Below are 21,559 nucleotides of genomic sequence, written 5' to 3' on the forward strand. Positions count from 1 at the left end.
GGGCAGTTCGCCAATTATGTAAATGAGGGCCGACATCAAAAATGGCTTGAATCTCCCGCCAATTGCACCATCTGGTGGAACAGACGGCCAACCCGCCCAATTTCAACTCCACACGAAATTGGACCCCATTGTCTTTATCTTTGGTGCCAATATTGAACCATGGTCTAAATAATATGCTGAGCTAAATTTGTCTCATTGTACAGGTGTTGTAAAGGCCAAAGGCTTAGTAATGTCAAAAGTGCAGCCTTACCAGCTACTGTCACTCAGGTGGGCTCGCCACCAACTTTTTGGCCAGTGAACGGGGCCCCCTACCCAACAAAAAATTCCAGCCTTAAAATTTGTCCAGATATTTTCCTTGTGCTTTTTGCAAAGGGCCACTCATGTTAGCAAGCCCTTGATCCAATGCACCAGGGGTACCTTTAAACACCCAATATATAACATAGCACTGCCTGGTAACAAATATAAACCTCTGTTGACATTCTATGCTTCCTGGATTGGAGCTTTAGGCGATCTCCGAAATTTCCGAGAGGGTATATATTATTCAACTATGGCTTATGCCCTAGCAAATAAAATGTAAATCTGACCACAGCCAACCTGAACCCGACTGGAGCCAGAGAGGTGGTCACACCGCAGGCTCAGACCCCACAGGCAGGAAGGGAATGGGTGACCACCAGGCAGAGCAAGAGGACTAGGCAGGCAGTGCAGGAATCTCCTGTGGCTATTCCCCTGCAAAACAGATATACTGCTTTGGATACCGTCGGGGGGAATGGCCTCTCAGGGGAAAGCAGCAACAGCCCAATTCGTTGCACCACGGTTGGCTCTGCTGCACAGGGGAGGAGTAAAAAGTGTGGGAATGCAATAGTTATAGTGGATTCACAGAAACACAGAAAATAGGAGCAGGAGTAGGCCTTTCAGCCTTTCGAGCCTGCTCCGCCATTCATTATTATCATGGCTGATCATCCAACTCAGTAACCTGTTCCCGATTTCTCCCCATACCCTTTGATCCCTTTATACCCAACAGTTATATCTAACTCCTTTTGAAAACATACAATGTTTTGGCCTCAACTGCTTTCTGTGGTAGCGAATTCCACAGGCTCACCACTCCCTGGGTGAAGAAATTTCTCCTCATCTCAGTCCTGAAAGGTTTACCCCGTATCCTTAGACTTGACCCCTGATTCTGGACTCCCCCACCATCGGGAACATCCTTCCTGCATCTACCCGGTCAAGTCCTGTTAGAATTTTATAGGTTTCTGTGAGATCCCCCCTCACTCTTCTGAACTCCAACGAATATAATCCTAACCGACTCAATCTCTCCTCATACGTCAGTCCCGCCATCCCAGGAATCAGTCTGGTAAACCTTTGCTGCACTCCCTCTATAGCAAGAACATCCTTCCTCAGATAAGGAGACCAAAACTGCACACAATATTCCAGGTATGGCCTCACCAAGGCCCCGAATAATTGCAGCAAGACATCCCTGCACCTGTACTCGAATCCTCTCGCTACGAAGGCCAAATTGTAAGGGGAATAGATAGGCGTTTCTGTGGCCGCAAAAGAGACTCCAGGATGGTATGTTGCCTCCCTGGTGCTAGGGTCAAGGATGTCTCAGAGTGGTTACAGGACATTCTGAAGGGGGAGGGTGAACAGTCAATGGTTGTGGTACACATTGGTACAAACGACGAAGGTAAAAAAAAAGGATGCAGTCCTAAAAGCAGAATATAGGGAGCTAGGAAGTAAGTTGAAAAGCAGGACCTCAAAAGGTAGTGATCTCAGGATTACTACCAGTGCCACGTGCTAGTCAGAGTAGAAACAGCAGGATATAGCGGATGAATACATGGCTGAAGAGATGATGTGACGGGAGGGTTTTGGATGCCTGGGACATTGGGACCGGTTCTGGGGGAGGTGGGACCAGTACAAACTGGACGGGTTACACCTGGGCAGGACCGTGACTGATGTCCTAAGGGGAGTATTTGCTAGAGTGGTTGGGGAAGGTTTAAACTAAAATGGCAAGGGGATGGGAACCTTTGCAAGGAATTGGGGGGGGGGGGGGGGGGGGGGGAAATCATAGGCAAGAACAAAAGACAGTAAAGGGATAAAAAAGTGATAGGCAGAGAAATCAAGGGCCAGAATCAAACAGGGTCACAGTGAAAAATAGTGGGGAGGGGCCAAGCAATGTTAAAAAGACAATCCTTAAGGCTTTGTGCCTCAACACGCAGAGCATTCACAATAAAGTGGATCAATTAATCGCGCAAATAGATGTAAACGGGTATGATATAGTCGGGATTACAGAGACATGGCTGCAATGTGACCAGGGATGGGAAATGAACATCCAGGGATATTCAGTATTTAGGAAGGACAGACAAAAAGCAAAAGGCGGTGGAGTTGCATTGCTGGTTAAAGAGAAAATTAACACAATAGTGAGGAAAGATATTAGCTCTGACGATGTGGAATCTGTATGGGTAGAGCTGATAAAAACTAAGGGGCAAAAAACATTAGTGGGGGTTGTATACAGACCCCCAAACTGTAGTGGTGATGTTGGGAATGGCATTAAACAGGAAATTAGAGATGCATGCAATAAAGGAACATCTGTAATTATGGGTGAGTTTAATCTACATATAGATTGGGCAAATCAAATTAGTCACAATACCATAGAAAAGGAATTCTTGGAGTGTATATGGGATGGTTTTCTGGACCAATAGGTTGAGGAACCAATGAGAGAACAGGCCATCCTAGACTGGGTATTGTGTAATGAGAGAGTAATAATTGACAATCTAGTTGTGCGAGACCCCTTTGGGATAAGCGACCATAATATGATAGAATTCTTCATCAAGATGGACAGTGACACCGTTGATTCTGAGACTAGGGTCCTGAATCTTAGTAAAGGAAACTACGAAGGTATGAGGCGCGAGTTGGCAATGATGGATTGGGAAACGTTACTTAAAGGGACGACGGTGGAAAGGCAATGGCAAACATTCAAAGAGTGCATGGATGAACTGCAACAATTGTTTATCCCTGTCTGACGCAAAAGTAAAACGGGAAAGGTAGCCAAACCATAGCTTACTAAGGAAGTTAGAGATAGCATTAGATCCAAGGAAGAGGCATAGAAATTCGCCAGAAAAAAACCAACAGACCTGAGGATTGGGAGCAGTTTAGAATTCATCAAAGGAGGACCAAGGGATTGATTAAGAAGGGGAAAATAGAGTACAAGAGCAAGCTTGCGGGGAATATAAAAACTGTCTTTAAGAGTTTCTATAGGGATATGAAGAGAAAAAGTTTTGTGAAGACAAATGTAGGTCCCTTACAGTCAGAAACAGGGGAATTTATTATGGGGAACAAGAAATGGCTGACCAACTAAATGCATACTTTGGTTCTGTCTTCACAAAGGAGGACACAAATATCATACCAGAAATGTTGGGGAACACAGGGCTTGGTGAGAGAGAGGAACTGAAGGAAATCAGTATTAATAGAGAAATGGTGTTGGGGAAATTGATGGGATTGAAGGCCGATAAATCCCCAGGGCCTGATGGTCTGCATCCCAGAGTACTTAAGGAAGTGATCCTAGAAATAGTGGATGTATTGCTGGTCATCTTCCAAGATTCTATAGACTCTGAAACAGTTCCTACAGATTGGAGGGTAGCTAATATAACCCCACTATTTAAAAAGGAAGGTAGAGAGAAATAGGGAATTATAGACCAGTCAGCCTGACATCGGTAGTGAGGAAAATTCTAGAGTCCATTATCAAAGATTTTATAGCAGAGCACTTGGAGAACAGTGGTAGAATCGGACACAGTCAGCATGGATTTATGAAAGGGAAATCATGCATGACAAATCTGCTAGAATTCTTCGAGGATGCAACCAGTAGAGTTGATGAGGGGGGGCCAGTGGGTGTGGTTTATTTGGACTTTCAGAAGGCTTTCGACAAAGTCCCACATAAGAGATTAGCGTGTAAAATTAATGGGATTGGGGGTAGTGTATCGCGATGGATAGAAAATTGGTTGGCAGACAGGAAACAAAAAGTAGGGATAAATGGGTCTTTTTCCGAATGGCAGGTAGTGACTAGTGGGATACTGCAGGGATCAGTGCTAGGACCCCAGCTATTCACAATATACATTAATGATTTAGATGAGGGTACTAAATGTAATATCTCCAAATTTGCAGATGACACTAAACTGGGTGGGAGGGTGAGTTGTGAGGAGGATGCAGAGAGGCTTCAGGGTGATTTGGACAAGTTGAGTGAGTGGGCTAATGCATGGCAGATGCAGTATAATGTGGATAAATGTGAGGTTATCCACTTTGGTAGCAAAAACAGGAAGGCATATTATCTGAATGGCTATTAACAGAGAGGGGAATATGCAGCGAGACCTGGGTGTTCTCATACACCAGTCGCTGAAGGTAAGCATGGAGGTGCAACAGACAGTAAAAAAGGCAAATGGTATGTTGGCCTTCATTGCGAGAGGATTCGAGTACAGAAGCAGCGATGTCTTGCTGCAATTATACAGGGCCTTGGTGAGGCCACACCTGGAATATCGTTTGCAGTTTTGGTCTCCTTATCTGAGGAAGGATGTTCTTGCTATAGAGGGAGTGCAGCGAAGGTTTACCAGACTGATTCCTGGGATGGCAGGACTGACGTATGAGGAGAGATTGAGTCGGTTAGGATTATATTCGTTGGAGTTCAGAAGAGTGAAGGGGGATCTCATAGAAACCTATAAAATTCTAACAGGACTTGACCGGGTAGATGCAGGAAGGATGTTCCCGATGGTCGGGGAGCCCAGAACCAGGGGTCATAGTCTCAGGATACGGGGTAAACCTTTCAGGACTGAGATGAGGAGAAATTTCCTCACCCAGAGATTGGTGAGCCTGTGGAATTTGCTACCACAGAAAGCAGTTGAGGCCAAAACATTGTATGTTTTCAAGCAGGAGTTAGATATAGCTCTTGGGTTTAAAGGGATCAAAGGGTATGGGGAGAAAGCGGGAACAGGTTACTGAGTTGGATGATCAGCCATGATCATAATGAATGGCAGAGCAGGCTCGCAGGGCCGAATGGCCTACTCCTGCTCCTATTTTTTATGTTTCTATGACTATGTTTCTTTAATTTTTTTTCATGCCTGACTCGATAATATCAAACATTTTATTGAAACAGAAAAAAATTGCGTCAAGGTGTAGATTAAAAAGAAACGAAAAGAAATACAAAACAAAACAGTACAGTACAGCCGACCCAACCCGAGCCCGAATGCTGGAGACAGAATATAGACCCGATCCCGACACATATAGTCAGGTTTGGGTCGGGTAGCTCGGAATTATACTGCATACAATTCTGCTGGTCATATTATAAAAAAGATATAGAGGCACTGGAGAGGGTGCAAAAAAAGATTTACCAGGATGATACCAGAAATGCAAGGAGATAGCAATCAAGAGAGGTTGAATAGGCTGGGTCTTTTCTCTTGAAAAGAGAAAGGTGAACATGACCTGATTGAGGTCTTTACAATCATGAACGGTTTTGTTAGAATCGACACAGATAGAATGCTTCCATTTGTGGGGAAGAGCAAAACTGCAGGCCATCAATGTAGTTAGATGAGGAAGGACGGGTGGTGGCTTGAGCGGAGCATGAACGCCAGTATGGACTGGTTGGACCGAGTGTCCTGTTTCTGCGCTGTATATCCTATGTAAACCTAAGTTAAAACTGACTGCTCTGCTCACACCTAAAACTCTGCTTTCCATCCCAAGGTCGTTTATGACAGCTTCAATCACGTAGAATGAACACAGGAGGATATATTTACCTCCGCTCCGCAAATCAGCATTTCCCAGTAGCAGGACGGAGGACAAAGAAACAAGATCTGTTACAGCGGGAGGGTCCCAGCCCCCCAGCTCACTTTCCAGAGAATCCTCTTGCTGGGTGCTCCAGTGCATGACCTGGCAGCAAATCCTACTCACCTGAGGGAAACCTGAAGACTTAAACTCATTTTAATTTGGAACAACTCCTCTTTTCCCAGTTCCCAAACCAAGTCCACATAATTAATCCCAGATTTCAATGAGTAGTTAAATATATAAATCAATGGCTCAAAGAGTATATCCTGATTCCTTTAGTACTCTTTGGATGAATGCCACCAGGTCCAGCAGCCTGATTAACTTGAGGAACTTTGGCCAAGACCATTTTTACATTAACTTCCAGGGATTCACCATCGAAGCACCTCTGTCTGTCACCACTAGCAGTGAAAACAGATGCATTAATCATGTAACAGTTGTACTATTTCTCTCTGACTAGCCACTGAATGCTCCAAAGGAAACAGCTAGGCTATCTGCAGGCAGGAAACTTCATCTATAAGAAATGTATACACTTGAGTCAGCCAACTACACGAAGTTCCTGCTGGCAACTACAGGAACATATCTCAAAGAAAAGCCAAGGTGATGACTACAATAATGCATATCACAAAGAAGTCTGTGAGGAGGTGCTCAATCTTCAATAAAGCACAGATGATCGGTGTTTCTTTATATACTCGTTCATGGGATGTAGTCTTTGCTGGCTAGGTCAGCATTTATTGCCCATCCCTAATTGCCCTTGAGAAGCTGCTGATGAGCTGCCTTCTTGAACTGCTGCAGTCGTTGGGGTGTAGGTACACCCACAATGCCACTAGGAGGGAGTTCCAGGATTTTAATCCAGCGACATTGAAGGAAAGGAATGGCGATATAGTTCCAAGTTAGGATGGTGTGTGGCTTGGAGGGGAACTTGCAGGTGGTGCTGTTCTCATGCATCTGCTGACTTTGTCCTTCTAGGTGGCAGAGATCATGGGCTTGGAAGGTGCTGTTGAAGGAGGCTTGGCAAGTTGGTGCAGTGCATCTTGTAGCTGGTCCACACAGCTGCAAGGGTGTGCCAAAGGTGGAGGGAGTTAATGTTAAAGGTGGTGGATGGTGTGCCAATGAAGTGGGTTGCTTTGTCCTGGATGGTGTCTAAGTTCTTGAGTGTTGTTGGAGCTGCACCCATCCAGGCAAGTGGAGAGTATTCCATCACACTCCTGACTTGTGTGATGGAGTCAACTTTCCAATGTTAAAAATTTGATTCAGACACAATTATTAATACAGTCAATGCACCTTAAAACTCATGATACTAACCTCCAATTAACCCTCCTCACAGTGATTTTCAAATAGGGCTTTCCCCATTCCTAAAATTCATTCTTACTCCAGATAACAAATAAATAAAACAAAACTTAACAAGCATCCAGTTTTAATAATGAGCAACAACTCCTGTTGCCTACCTTTCGGCCTGGTGGTCCTGGGAGTCCTACAGCACCAGGTCGACCCACGTCACCCTGTAAACAATGAAATCAAGTCCACAAGTTAAAAATATTTTCATTATTAATACAAAAGTCTTCTACTGATTCTACTGTCTGAATTACCTAAGAAACTAATACTGCAATCAATGCTGGCTTAAATAATAATAGTAATATAAACATCACTATCCGCACAGGACCCATCAGAAAATCTTAAACCACCACAGAATGCAATATGCTTTCACTCTACTGTATCAACATCTGTCTAATATCTCTTCTAACTCCTGACAAAGACAATGTTGAGATTTTAACTCACTTAAAACCCATTCACTCAGAGTTAAAATCGGGCCCATTTTGTGTTGCTTTGCCATAAAAAAGTTTCTCTATTTTAAACCTTTCAAGTGTATATTTTTTTTTCATTAAAAAAAAGCAAAGAACAGAGAATTCCACCACAAAATAAAGGAGGATACAAATAACAAATACAAAAAGGAATCAAAACTCTACAAGAGTAGACCTGTTTTACCCATTTTCTCCATAAAATGCTTCTGATATTATTGGTGGTTTGTTACTTGACATATTAGTATCTATTTCTTCTTTGTAAATATTATATTGTCTTCATTTTAGTACTCCATATTGCAAAATCATTCATCAAACAATCTAGTTTGGTTGTTATTGCGAATCGTTTATGCAACTCAAAAGCGTGGGTTATCAATACTGGGTAACTGCATACCTTTCCACTTTCAGTATCACATACTCCAAAGTCAAGTATACCATGGACAGATATCCACTTTAACTACAACCTCAGTGGTACATCCTAGCTACTGGGACAGAATAAATGTTCAGTTTCCCACTTGGTAGTGCGGTGGTTCAGGGACTTTGTGATCAAATCCCACTGTGGCAGGTTGTGAAATTGAATTTAGCAGATCAGGTTACTTGTGAGTTAGCACTGAGCAGATCCAATTGATTAATACCCCAATCAATATCAATCCTTTTCACAAGTGGTGCACTGTTGCTGTGGTTTAAACATACATAATTCTGAAGGAGCTTGACAGGGTAGATGCTGAGAAAATGTTTCCCCCTGACTGGGGAATCTAGAACACAGGTTCACAGTCGCAGAATAAAGGGTCAGCCATTTAGGACTGAGATGAGGAAAAACCTCTTCACTCAAAGGGTTGTGAATCTTTGGAATTCTCTACTCCAGAAAGCTATGGATGGTCAGTTGTTGAGTATATTCAAGACAGGGATCAACAGATCTTTGGGTACTAAGGAAATTAAGGGATATGGGGATAGTGCGGGAAGGTGGAGTTGAGGTAGATTAGCCATGATCTTGTTGAATGTTGAAGCAGGCTCGAAGGGCCGAATGGCCTGTTCCAGCTCCTATTTCTTATGTGTGTACTATCTACAAACTGCACTGCAACATCTCCCCAAGTTTACTTAGATAGAGGTCAGTACTAGCAATGAAGACATGTCACAAGAACAGCAACATCTCCAACCCACATACCATCCTGACATTCCTGGCCATTCCTCCATAATCACTGGATCAAAATCCTTTATTCCCTACCTAGAACCACACAAGAAGGATGACATCAGCTCAAGAGAACTGGCCACCACTTTAGAGGGTAACTAAGAATGGGCAATAAATGTGCCCACATCTCAGGAATAAAAGAAAAGGATCTTTCGAAGCCTAATTTAATACCAATCTGCAGTGCCAATTGTTATGAATCTCTTTATCACAGCTAATATCACTAATGGTGGTTTTACCAATACTGTTATACATAGCACCAACGATTTTCAATCATTTTTTTCCTCAATTTTCTTCCTTCCCCTCTGAAAGGTGCTGATCCTTACCAGAATACAATTCCACAGGTAGCTGCCCTGTGATGCCAATCAAAGTGGCACAACTCATAACTGAGGTTGGATAGTGAATGTTGTCACGAAATTGGACAAACGCACCTCACAGGTGAACCCATCCCACCATCATCTAATACCTGTGCCTTTCAGCAATATACAAAGGATAGCGATCAGGTGCAAGAACCTGGCTGTTTCTTACTCTTCCTTGCTTAGGGGTATTGAAGGCAACAATAGTACTCCCATTACTATCCAGGCTCAAGACAATTAACAGCACAGGTCAGGGACTGAAGCTGAGACCTTATTAATCTGTATGAAGCAGTACCTTAACCAACTAAACCACCAGGATAGTTCCACTTTGGCTTGAGAGTCATCGTTAGGTTTTCCTTTGATATTTGGTTTGGTTTGACTGGAATATCCACATTGGTGTCAGCATCAGTATTGATACTTTTTTTTTTAATATAAAAGTGTAGACTAATGTAAAAATAATTTTCCCCTCTATAAAGCACCTCACATGTTTCTACACCATATAAATACAAACTGGTGTTGCTGTTGTAGTATCATTCTCCATCGTTACCTTATGTCCATTGTATGCTTTCCCTGGAGAGATGCCAGGTTCACCTTTATGTCCCTGAAAGATAAGAGGATGATAGTTAAAGGATGTTAAGCTAATTTCCTGTCCTCACGATTCAGGAATGACTCCTCTAGCTGTTCCTTAAACTCAGCTTGATTGATACCTAAATACTGGCTTCAATAGCAGTAGAGAGAGTAAAATATCTGCACGATAAGTACTCCAACATGAGAAATCTGAGGTTTCACTCTGTATATCTTCTGAAACATTCTTACTAAGAGCAGAATAAATTTATGATTAACGATATTCTATCATCTCTGCACAGGAAGAGAAACCTGGATTATAGTCCAGAAGCACCCATTGGTTTTATTACAAGAGCCAGGACATTTGCATTAATGCTATTGCACTGACAGTATTTCAGCGATGAAAACATTTATGTTCTGTCTGTAAACCTTCAGGTGTAATCTTCAATGTTTGATCAAATTGCTCCCCATCTTGAGCAGTAAACTCTTTAATAAATGTGTTTCCTCAGGCTTGACTGTGGTGTCTCCCACAATTAGGTAAGCTGATGACACTCCTTGTTCCAGGTGGACATGGGAATAATCAACAATTAAGTAAGATACTGAAAGATGGCTGGCACTCATGGAACTACATATCTGGACCCTTCAAGACAAAAGTGCTGAAAGCAGATGATTGAATGAGTGAGTGTGCGATTGTGTGGGGGAGATTGGAACCGCAAGACACAATCTGCAGCTTTTTTCTGACATTAGATTCATAAGGTGAATAAAAACCATGGTTGTAGTTTGCTACTCCCATACTCATTAGCCTGTGATTTTCTGCACATTAAAAAAAGTGAATAGATGGAAAATCGCAAGCTGACTAGCACAACAGAAGAAAAACCCTGGCTCACATCTAACATCAATCAGCATTGGTTTCTGTTACAAAGCCCTGGGTTGTGTAATGTAACTATTTACATTAAAACACACTAGTAAAACATTGCCTGGCTTGAGTAGTTGAAACAAAAATCCAGTGGCACAAGAGACCAGAAGCTGTCAGTTTTCTTCCAGTTTTTCTTCTGAAGCAGCCCCTTTATGTTAAAAAAAGAGCGGGTGAACAAATGTTGCCAAAATTTCCAGGTTTAGAAGCCTTAAAATCCGCGGAGAGGTTTTATGTGGTTCTGTCCATCTCCTCAACTCTTCAACCATTTACATGGCTTTGGAAAGTGCTATAGGCAAGATCACGGTCATATGTAAGATAACCAGCCACAACCAAGTAAACTGATGAGATATGGGATAGGATTTTCCCGCTGTCAGGCTCAAATAGGGGTGCTGGGGTCAGAAGCCCATACTGTGTGGGGAACAGTCACACATTGTAACTTTTCCCCGCAGTGACCAATTAATGGTCAGAGGGCGGGCTCGCTGTCCAATTAAGAATGGTGGGTGGAGTCGCGAGGCAGGAGGATCAATTAGAGGTCTTTCAGCTTGAAAGCAGCAGCAGGACGCCATGGCAGGAAAGTGAGAGAGAGGAAGCCCCAAAATGGAGGTGCCTTCTCTCCAACTTTTTCAACGTTGGAATTAAAAATGACCTTTGCCTCCGGGCTTCCAAAGTGATGGGGGTTGGTTGGTGTGGGAGGGGAATCCCCTTTACAGGGCAGCCTGTGGCTGGTGTCGCACCCAGACAGGCAATGAGGGCCTCTAAGTCTGCCTGGAGAACTGACCCCCCACCCCCCCTCCTCCCCCTCCCAGTCTGCTGCTGGGAAACCACCTCCAGGTAGCTAAACCGTCCCCCACCGCCTCCAGGAACCTGAAGCCCAAATGGAAAATCCATTGGCCTCCTTCAATTGGCCTTAGGTGGCCCTTAATTAGTTTAATCAGCTACTTGTCGTGTGCATATTCTCAGTAGTGGCCACCTCTGGGGCCACCCTCCCAATTAAGGAGGGTGGCCCGCCCCCAAGAGCTGCTGGCCCAATCAGAGGGCCAGAGGCTCAGCAGCCTCAGTAGCGCCACCACGAGTGGTGGCCACTGCTGAGGTTGCAGCTGCGAGGAGAGGATGCCTCAATGGCCAAGGTGCCCTCGAAGAGGGGATGCTGATGGCAGGCAGACCTCAGCAATCGGGGGGTGGGGAGGGTCACTGAGGGAAGACAGTGCTGTTTCTGTGGGGGCGGCCATCGGTGGGCTATGGAGTGCCTGAAAATGAAGCTTCCCTCTTACAGAGTTTGCTGGGAGACTGCCAGGTTTCACTGGACAGTATCCCCACACAGCAGCACGCTGTGCCATTTAAATGGTTCGATTGGGCTCCAGGCAGGCAGCCGATCGTCATCTTTCCTGCCACTGGCACTGCAGCGGGAAGACCGCAGGCACCACCCCAACGCCTTCCTGCGCCATTTTGTCAGCTTTCCCGCCTCCCAACTTGTCCCCAAAAGGTCTGGTAAAATTCCAGCCAATGATGTAATATTAATCAGCCACTTCCTTTGTGGCTTGCAACCCTAGCCACAGTTTGAACTACATTTGGAAGTTTACAGAATTTAATGTTACAATGAATTTCCTGAGTGCACATAACAGGCCCCAAAAAGCTTTGCATTTGTTCACCAAATATTCCATTTAGTTTTAAAATCAGTTTGTGGAAAACAGCAGTAAGTTAAACTACAGAACAGTAAAAGCAAAAATCATTCATTTAACAGCACAAGCACAAAACACTAAGAATGAAATAATTCATTTAACAGCACGGAAGATATAAGTGAAAATGATTCCCTCCTGGCAACAGCTTGGCTCATTATTCACTCAAACAAATCTTGGCACAATTTGAATTTCCAATCAAGCCTGTGACAAACCTCCAAAATGATTTAATTTCCAGGAGATTTTTTTCCTTATGGGTTACTGTAAGACTGGAACAAAATGAAGAAAAATTACAGTGACCAGTTGGGATAAAAATTTCCAATTCAGTCAAATCCACAATCTGGACTACTTCCCCTCAGCCAACTTACTTGAAAATAAGAAATGAGCAGGCCTTAAGAATCTCAACATCTAAATTCTTAAGGTGTTTTAACACAGCTTTCTGAGACTCATTAAACTATTGCGTTTATTGGGAGGGCGCTTCGTGTATCTGGTTTGGGGGAATTGAGTCCGCTGCCTGCCCGATGACATAGGTCAAAGATCCGGGCCATTTTCATGATCGGGCTTCATTTAAATATAAATTGCAATCAGTCAGCTTATAGGTAGCTCATAGATCAGAGGGAGTGAGGTGAGGGCAGTGCCAGGAAATCTGGTGAATGCTCTGCAAAGCTGATTCAGTGATAACAGATTATCAGGGTGTCAGTTGTGGCTAGCTTGTGTAAGTTTGAATCAGAAAGTTGTGGGTTCAAGATCAAGGGATCAGGGAAGCAGGCAGGTAAGTGGAGTTGAAGCCCAAGGTCAGCCATGATTGTATTGATTGGCAGATCAGGCTCAATGGGGCATCTGGTCTACTCCTGCTCCTATTTCTTGTGTTATTGTGACTCCATTGTCAATCAAGAATCTATCTAACTCACCCTTAAAAATATTCAATGCCCCTGCCTCCACTGTTCTCTGGGGAAGAGAATTCCACAGACTAACGACCCTTTGAGAGAAAAAATTTCTCCTCATCGCCATCTTAAATGGGAGACCCCTAATTTTTAAACTGTGTCCTGTAGTTCTAATCTCTTACATAAGGTAAAAGAACTCATGGCACTATTTGGAAGAAAAGCAGGGGAGTTATTCCTGCTGTCCTGACCAATATTAACCAACATCACTAAAAAAGAGACTATTTGGTCATTATCACATTGCTCCTGTGGGAGCTTGCTGTGCACAAATTGGTTGCCGCGTTCCCTGCATTACAACGTTGGTACTTTGTGACATTCTGAGGTTGTGAAAGGTGCTATATAAATGCAAGTCTTTCTTTTTCCTATTAAGTAAGAAAGGGACGAGGCAAACAGTGGTGGTCGGGAGAAATGGTAATGATATTGGTAGTTCGAAATTGCGCTGGGGTTCCTATTGAGGTCAGCGGACTCTGATTTGTAGGTTCTAATGTAGTGCCTGTCTGTTACCAGCTGGCACCTAGGCTGCCCATTTCAAGCCTTGGTCCAAACATGGACAAAAGAGCTGAACTCAAGAGGTGAGGTTAAAGTGACCACCCTTGACATCAAGGCAGCATTTGACCGAGTATGGCATCAAGGAACCTGAACAAAATTGGAGCCAATGGAAATCAGGGGAAACTCTCCATTGGTTGCAATCAAACCTAGCATAAAGGAAGATGGTTGTTGTTTAGTTTAGTTTAGTTTAGTTTAGAGATACAGCACTGAAACAGGCCCTTCGGCCCACCGAGTCTGTGCCGACCATCAACCACCCATTTATACTAATCCTACACTAATCCCATATTCCTATCACATCCCCACCTGTCCCTATATATTTCCCTCCCACCTACCTATACTAGGGGCAATTTATAATGGCCAATTTACCTATCAACCTGCAAGTCTTTGGCATGTGGGAGGAAACCGGAGTACCCGGAGGAAACCCACGCAGACACAGGGAGAACTTGCAAACTCCACACAGGCAGTACCCAGAATCGAACCCGGGTCCCTGGAGCTGTGAGGCTGCGGTGCTAACCACTGCGCCACTGTTGTTGGAGGTCAATCATCTCAGCCCCAGGACATCACTGCAGGAGCTCCTCAGGGTAGTGTCCTATGCCCAACCATCTTCAGCTGCTTCATCAATGACCTTACCTCCATCATAAGGTCAGAAGTGGGGATGTTTCCTGATGATTGCACAATGTTCAGCACAATTCGCGACTCCTCAGATACTGAAGCAGTCCTTGTAGAAATGCAGCAAGACTTGGACATTCAAACTTGGGCTGATAAGTGGCAAGTAACATTCATGTCACACAAGTGTCAGGCAATGACCATCTCCAACAAGAGAGAATCTAACCATTCCACCTTGACATTCAATGGCATTACCATCGTTGATTCCCCATCAACATCCTGGGGATTACCATTGGCCAGAAACTGAACTGGACCAGCCACATAAATACTGTGGCTACAACAGCAGGTCAGAGACTGGGAATTCTGTGGTGAGTAACTCACCTCCTGTCTCCCCAAAGCCTGTCCACCATGTACAAGGCACAAGTCAGGAGTGTGATGGAATACTCTCCACTTGCCTGGATCAGTGCAGTTCTAGCAACACTCAAGAGGCTTGACACCATCCAGGACAAAGCAGCCCACGTGACTGGCACCCCAGCCACCACCCTCAACATTCACTCCCTTCACCACTGACGCTCAGTGGCAGCGGTGTGTACCATCTACAAGATGCACTGTCGCAACTCCCCAGGCTCCTTCGACAGCAACTTCCAAACCCATGACCTCTACCACCTAGAAGGACAAGGGCAGTAGATGCACCAACTTGCCAAGGCTCCTTCAACAGCACCTTCCAAGCCTATGGCCTCTATCACCTAGAAGGACAAAGTCAGCAGATGCATGGGAACACCACCACCTGCAAGTTCCCCTCCAAGCCACATATATCCTGACTTGGAACTATATCACCATTCCTTCACTGTTGCTGGGTCAAAATCCTGGAACTCCCTTCCTAACAGCACCCCAAGGACTGCAACAGTTCAAGAAAACCATCACCTTCTCAAGGGAAATTAAGGATGGGCAATAAATGCTGGCCACATCCTATGAAAGAATAAAAAATAGGCCCCACTGTAGGTGGCAGTGGTCAGAGCAGTTGCAGGAATGGGTCAGTAACTGCTCTGCTCCGACTTCCATTGCCCTACCACTCCCTTTCCCATTTGGCGATGAAGATGAAAATCAGCCCCACAGAAACCAAACTGACCTTTTACTCATCTGGCTTTGAAGTCAATGGTGCCTGAGAAAACCATTATTACAGTAATGAAGCAAACTCCCAACATCTGAGGTTTGATATTTTAATATCCATGTTGGTTCCAAGGTCAGAGTATGGATTGATTTTTTTTTTTTAAATGGCTGTCTTTAGGATATTGCAATTTCTCATGGGTATGAATGTGATGAGCACTCCTCAGGTAGGTACCAGTGTCCAATAAACACGGGACACTAAGGAAATCAAGGGATATGGGGGCATGGTGGAAAAGTGGAGTCGAGTTAGATGATCAACTAGGATCATATTGAATGAAGGCCACTTGAGGGGCATACGCCTACCCTTAGATCTTACATTCTTATTATTGTGTGTTAGTGACTTCATTGGTAAGGTAAGCCCTTAAAGGCATCTCTTTTTTAATGTGATGTCAATATGCTTGTCTCATCTGTCAATTCTTCATCTGAAGAAATCCTTCAAATTGCACTTAAAACACCATTGCATACAAGGCTACAGGCCAAGTGCTGTAAAATGGGATTAGAATAGTTAGGGGATTGATGGCCGGCACGGACACAAAGGGCCGAAGGGCCTGTTTCTGTGCTGTATAACTATGACTCTAGACTCTATTCAATTGCTGATTACTGTAAAAGTATTTCAGTTCACTCAAGCTCAGCACACCAAAATATTGGCTGGAGAATTGCAAAAGAGATGCAGTCTGCTTGAATCCCCACCATAAGGCATTCTAACATTACAGTACCTCCAAACCCGCGACCTCTACCACATAGAAGGACAAGGGCAGCAGATGCATGGGAACATTACCACCTACAAGTTCCCCTCCGAGTCACACACCATCCTGACTTGGAACTATATCAGCCGTTCCTTCACTCTCAATGGGCCAAAACCCTGGGACTCCCTTCCTAACAGCACAGTTGGTGTACCTACACCATAAGGACTGCAGCGGTTCAAGAAGGTGGTTCACCACCACCTTCTCAACAGCAATTAGGGATGGGCAACAAATGCTGGCCTTTCCAGCAACGCTCACAACCCATGAAAGAATTAAAAAAAATTATCTCAATTTCCCAGATCTGCTTTAGGATAATTTTCCTCAAATATCAGATAAGATTATTTTTAAGTCAGTTCATCTCATCTTCACAGTGGAATAATATTGGTCGGACTCCACAATCTGTCTTGGCTCCCATGTATACAAAATATTATATCAGCATTTGCATCAGAACATACATACTATACTCAAACAAAACTCGGTATTGTTTAGCTACTTCAATTCATTAAAGACAACTTTGTAGCAAATTAAGCTCCACTTTCTCAAACTGAATGATCTATTGTCTTTTCACTTCAAGATTATATAAACAAGTGAATCAAATTTTTGAAACACAACATATACCCTAATAATTTGAAGTTTCAGATTACTGACTGTGGGATTGTGAAATTTAAATCTTTTTGTTGCATCTTAAACCATTACCATAGGAACAGTAAACCATTCAGTACCACGGAGCCTGTGACTTAATTCAATTAGATCACAGTTGATCTCATTATACCTCAACTCCACACGCTTGCTTTTGTTCCATTTCCCTTAATACCCTCACCTAACAAAAATCTATCAATCTGAGTGTTGAATTGGTCCAGCATCCACAGTCTTTTGGGGGAGAGTGTTCCTGCTTTCCACCAACCTTTGAAAAAGTGCTTCCTGATTTAACCCATAGATACTATAACTCCAATTTTAAGGTTACGTCACCTTGTTCTGGATAGGGAATATGAGATTACTGTAGGGTTATATAAATGGGTGGTTGTTGGTCGGCACAGACTCGGTGGGCAGAAGGGCCTGTTTCAGTGCTGTATCTCTAAATAAATAAATTTCCCCACCAGAGGAAATGCTTTCTCTGTATCTACCCTATCAACTCCTTTAAACATTTAAAATACCTCAATTAGATCACTCCTCAAGCAGCTAAACTCCAGGGAGTACAACCCAAGTTTATGTGACCAGTCCTCACAATTTAATGCTTTAAACCTGGATATCATGCTGGTGAATCGATGTTGTACATTTCCCAAGGCCAATATATATTTCTTGAGGTTTGGTGCATAGAACTGAATCCAGTTCTCCAGATGGAGTCTGATCCAGGCTCTGTACAGCTGAAGCATCACTTTTGAATTCAAATCCCTTTGAGATAAAAACTAAGGGCTGAATTTGCAAAAGAGGGTTGGGAACCTGATGCCCAGGTGAGTGCTGGGTCCCAATCCTGCGCCTCAGCTGCATCGCTAACATAATGCGATCTTTAAATGTTAATGCCCTAACTGGACAGAAAGTGAGCTCAACTCCCACTCAGTGGCACTGAGTGCCTGCAGGAGGCAAAGCTGCGTGCAGAGCACGAGTGGCGGAGGTAGGCGGAAGCCTACCTGTGGGTCTGCCGCTGCCTTGCCGATAAGAGCAGGCAGCTCCAAGCAGGGCCAGCGGGATAAAGAGGTGAGTCAGCGCTCCAGAATAAATAATATCCTGCGCAAGATCCCCGTGGGTCCAAAACATTTCATCTTCCAGCAATAAAGTTTTCCCTCTGCTCGCTGTGAGCCTGACAGCTGTATACCATCATGCACCAGACTGGTCTAGCTTGCCGGAATCCTAAATGATTACAGTGTGGATCTCTCCCCGCCGCCTCTCCATCCCACAGCCCCTTAATGAGCTCCTCCATGAGCTTAATGGGATACTTCATCATATTCAACTCTATCTGCCATTGTTTTATCTACTCACTTTGTGTACATCCCTTCACAATTTTCTCCTCCTATCCACACAACTTACTGTGCCTCCTAACTTAAGTTCCGCGTGCAAACATGGATATACAGCTCTCCATTTCTTGATTCAAGACATTGATATACATGGTGAAAAATGGAAGCCACAGGTAAACATCCCTGGGGAATACCACTTGTCACATCCCACCAATTAGGATACATTCCCATTAGCACTATTCTAACTCCTGCCTTCCAACCAATTTCAAACCACGCAACAAGACTACTTCCAATTCTTTTCACATAAATCTCTTGTGCAAAACCGTTCTAGAAGTCCATACGACTACCTATAGTCTGTCCACAACATAAAAGGAATTCTACTACATAAGTCAAGTCATGACAACCCATCACAATTCCATGCTGACTCTCTGATCAGTCTGTAACTCTATCCCGAGGATTACAGAAGATGTGTGGAACAGAAACAGGCAATTCTGCCCAACCAGTCCATGCCAGCGTTTATGCTCCCCTCGAGCCTCTTCCTGTCTTTCCTCAGCTAAAACTAATCATCATAACCCTCTATTCCCTTCTTCCTCATATGCTTGTCTAGCTTTCCCAAAAATGTGTCTATACTATTCTCTTCAACCACTTCCTGTTCCACATTCTCACCATGCTTTGGGTAACGAATTTTCTTATCAATTCCTTATTGGATTTCTTGGCAACTATCTTCTACCAATGGCCTGTAGTTAAGCTCTTCCCCACAAGTGAAAACATTCTCTCTGTATCCACTCTATCAAAACCTTTCATAATTTTTTAAAGACCTCTGTTCGATCACCCCTAAAACTTCTTTTTTCAAGAAAAAAAAGGACCCAGCCTGTTCATCCTTTCCTGATATGTATACCCACACATTTCTGGTAGAATCCTTGTAAATCGTCTCTGCACCCTCTCCGGTGCCTGTATATCATGTTTATAATATGATGACCAGAACTGCACACAGTACTCTTAAGTGTGGTCTAATCAAAGTTTGATACAGGTTTAGCATAACTTCCCTACTTTTCAATTCTATCCCTCTAGAAATAAAGGCTAGTGCTTGATTTGCTTTTATAAGGCCTTGCTAACCTATGGTGCAACTTTTAGTAACTGGTGTATTTGTACTCCGTGATTCCTTTGTTCCTCTAACCCAGCTAGACTCGCACCTTCCAATCAATAAGTGACCGCCCTATTCTTCCTATCAAAATGTACTACCTCATATTTATCTGTGTTGAACTTAATTTGCCAACTCGGGCGGCACAGTGGCGCAGCAGTTAGCACAGCAACCTCACAGCTTCAGCGACCCGGGTTCAATCCTGGGTACTGCCTGTGTGGAATTTGCAAGTTCTCCCTGTGACCGTGTGGGTTTCCGCCAGGCGCTCCGGTTTCCTCCCACAGCCAAAGACTTGCAGGTCGATAGGTAAATTGGCCATTGTAAATTGCCCCTAGTATAAGTTGGTGGTAGGGGAATTGAGGGAAGGTGGGGATGTGGTAGGAATATAGGATTAATGTAGGATTAGTATAAATGGGTGGCTGATGGTTGGCACAGACTCGATGGGCCAAAGGGCCTGTTTCAGTGCTTGTATCTCTAAATAAACAACTGTTTGCCCAGTCTGCAAGTTTATTAACATAATTTGTTGAATTCCTCCTCAGTATTGAATATCACCCCACCAATTTGGTGTCATCTGCAAATTTAGAAATTGAGTTTTTAATTCTAAAGTTCAAATCATTAATGCAAATTGTGACCAGCAGTGGCCCCAGCACTGATCCTTGTGGAACACCACTTCCCACCTTCTGCCACTCTGAATAACTACCCTTATACTCTCACTCTCTGCTTTCTGTCTTGAAGCCAGCTAGCAATCCATTCTGCCACTTGTCCCCCTGACGCCATATTCTCTGCCCTTATTCATTAGTTTACCATGGGGCACTTTATCAAAGGCTTTTTAAAAATCCAGATAAATGACATCTACTGCATTACCATTGTCTACTCTCTCTGTTACCTCTTCAAAAAATTCAATAAGGTTCAGCAAGCAAGATTTTCCCTTTTGCAAACCATTTAGACTATTCATTATTGTATTTTTTTGTTTTTAGATGTTCTTCTATTCTTTGAGTAGGGATTTCATTATTTTTCCTACCAATGGTAAGCTGACTGAGCTATAATTCCCCGGGCATGTTCTCTCCCCCTTCTTAAATATAGGAATTACATGAGCTATCCACCGGTCCTCTGGCAATACATCTTTTCTAATGAATTATTAAATATATGTAGTAATACCTCTGCCCTAGATTCTTTTGAAATGTGTGGATGCAATCCATCCAGACCAGGGGCTTTATCCCCTTTGCGTTTGATTAATAGGAACATAGGAACAGGAGTAGGCCATTCAGCCCGTCGAGCATGCTCCGCCATTCAATTAGATCATGGCTGATCTACCTCAATGCCACTTTCCCGCACTATCTCCATAACTTTGATATCTTTAATATCTAGAAATCTATCGATCTCTGTCTTGAACATGCTCAATGATTGAGCTTCCACAGCCCTCTGGGGTAGAGAATTCCACAGGTTCACCACGCTCTGAGTAAAGAAATTCCTCCTCATCTCAGTCTTAAATGGCCTGCCCCTTATTCTGAGATAATGTTCCCTGGTTCTAGACTCACCAGCCAGAGGAAACATCCTATCTACTTCCATCCTGTAAGAATTTTCTAAGTTTCAATGAGATCGCCTCTCATTCTTCGAAACTCTAGAGAATACAGGCCCAGTCTCAATCTCTTCTCATAGGACAATCCCGCCATCCCAGGGATTAGTCTGGTGAACCTCCGTTACACTCCCTCTATAGAGGCCAAAATTGTACACAATACTGCAGGTGTAGTCTCACCAAGGCTGGATCCAATTTATTCAATACATCCCCTTTTTTTAAATTTTAAATGCACTAATCTTATGACTAATCTCAACATTCAATGTCATGTCTCCCTGTTCTATCTTCCTGGTGAATACTTAAGCAAAATAATTATTTAATATTTCTGCCATCTCACTTATGATATTATCCTGTCTATTCCTTAATGGTCCTATTCACATCCTAGCCTTCCTTTTTCTATTGATGTGCCTGTAAAATACTTTACTATTTTGTTTTATGTTCCTTGATAATTTAATTTTATAGTTCCTCTTTGCCTTCCTAATTGTTTCTTTTGACTACTCTCCTCATTCTTCATATTCTCTCTTATCGTGCACTCCTCTGCAGTCTAGGTAATTAATGTAAGCCTCCTTCCTAACCCTCAATTGTTTC

General features: G+C 43.5%; 1 protein-coding gene across 1 annotated transcript in view; it reads right to left on the bottom strand.

Annotated features, from left to right (window-relative positions):
• Nucleotides 1–21,559, bottom strand: part of col27a1b (collagen, type XXVII, alpha 1b) — a 592,171-nt gene that overhangs the window by 412,288 nt on the left and 158,324 nt on the right. The window contains exons 6-7 of the mRNA XM_068012172.1: nucleotides 9,688–9,741; nucleotides 7,248–7,301 (exon numbers count right to left, since the gene is read on the bottom strand). Coding sequence (XP_067868273.1) covers nucleotides 7,248–7,301; nucleotides 9,688–9,741 — 108 coding nt within the window. The remainder of the gene's footprint in view (nucleotides 1–7,247; nucleotides 7,302–9,687; nucleotides 9,742–21,559) is intronic.

The sequence above is a fragment of the Heterodontus francisci genome, chromosome 32, assembly GCF_036365525.1.
Source record: "Heterodontus francisci isolate sHetFra1 chromosome 32, sHetFra1.hap1, whole genome shotgun sequence".
Taxonomy (NCBI): domain Eukaryota; kingdom Metazoa; phylum Chordata; class Chondrichthyes; order Heterodontiformes; family Heterodontidae; genus Heterodontus; species Heterodontus francisci.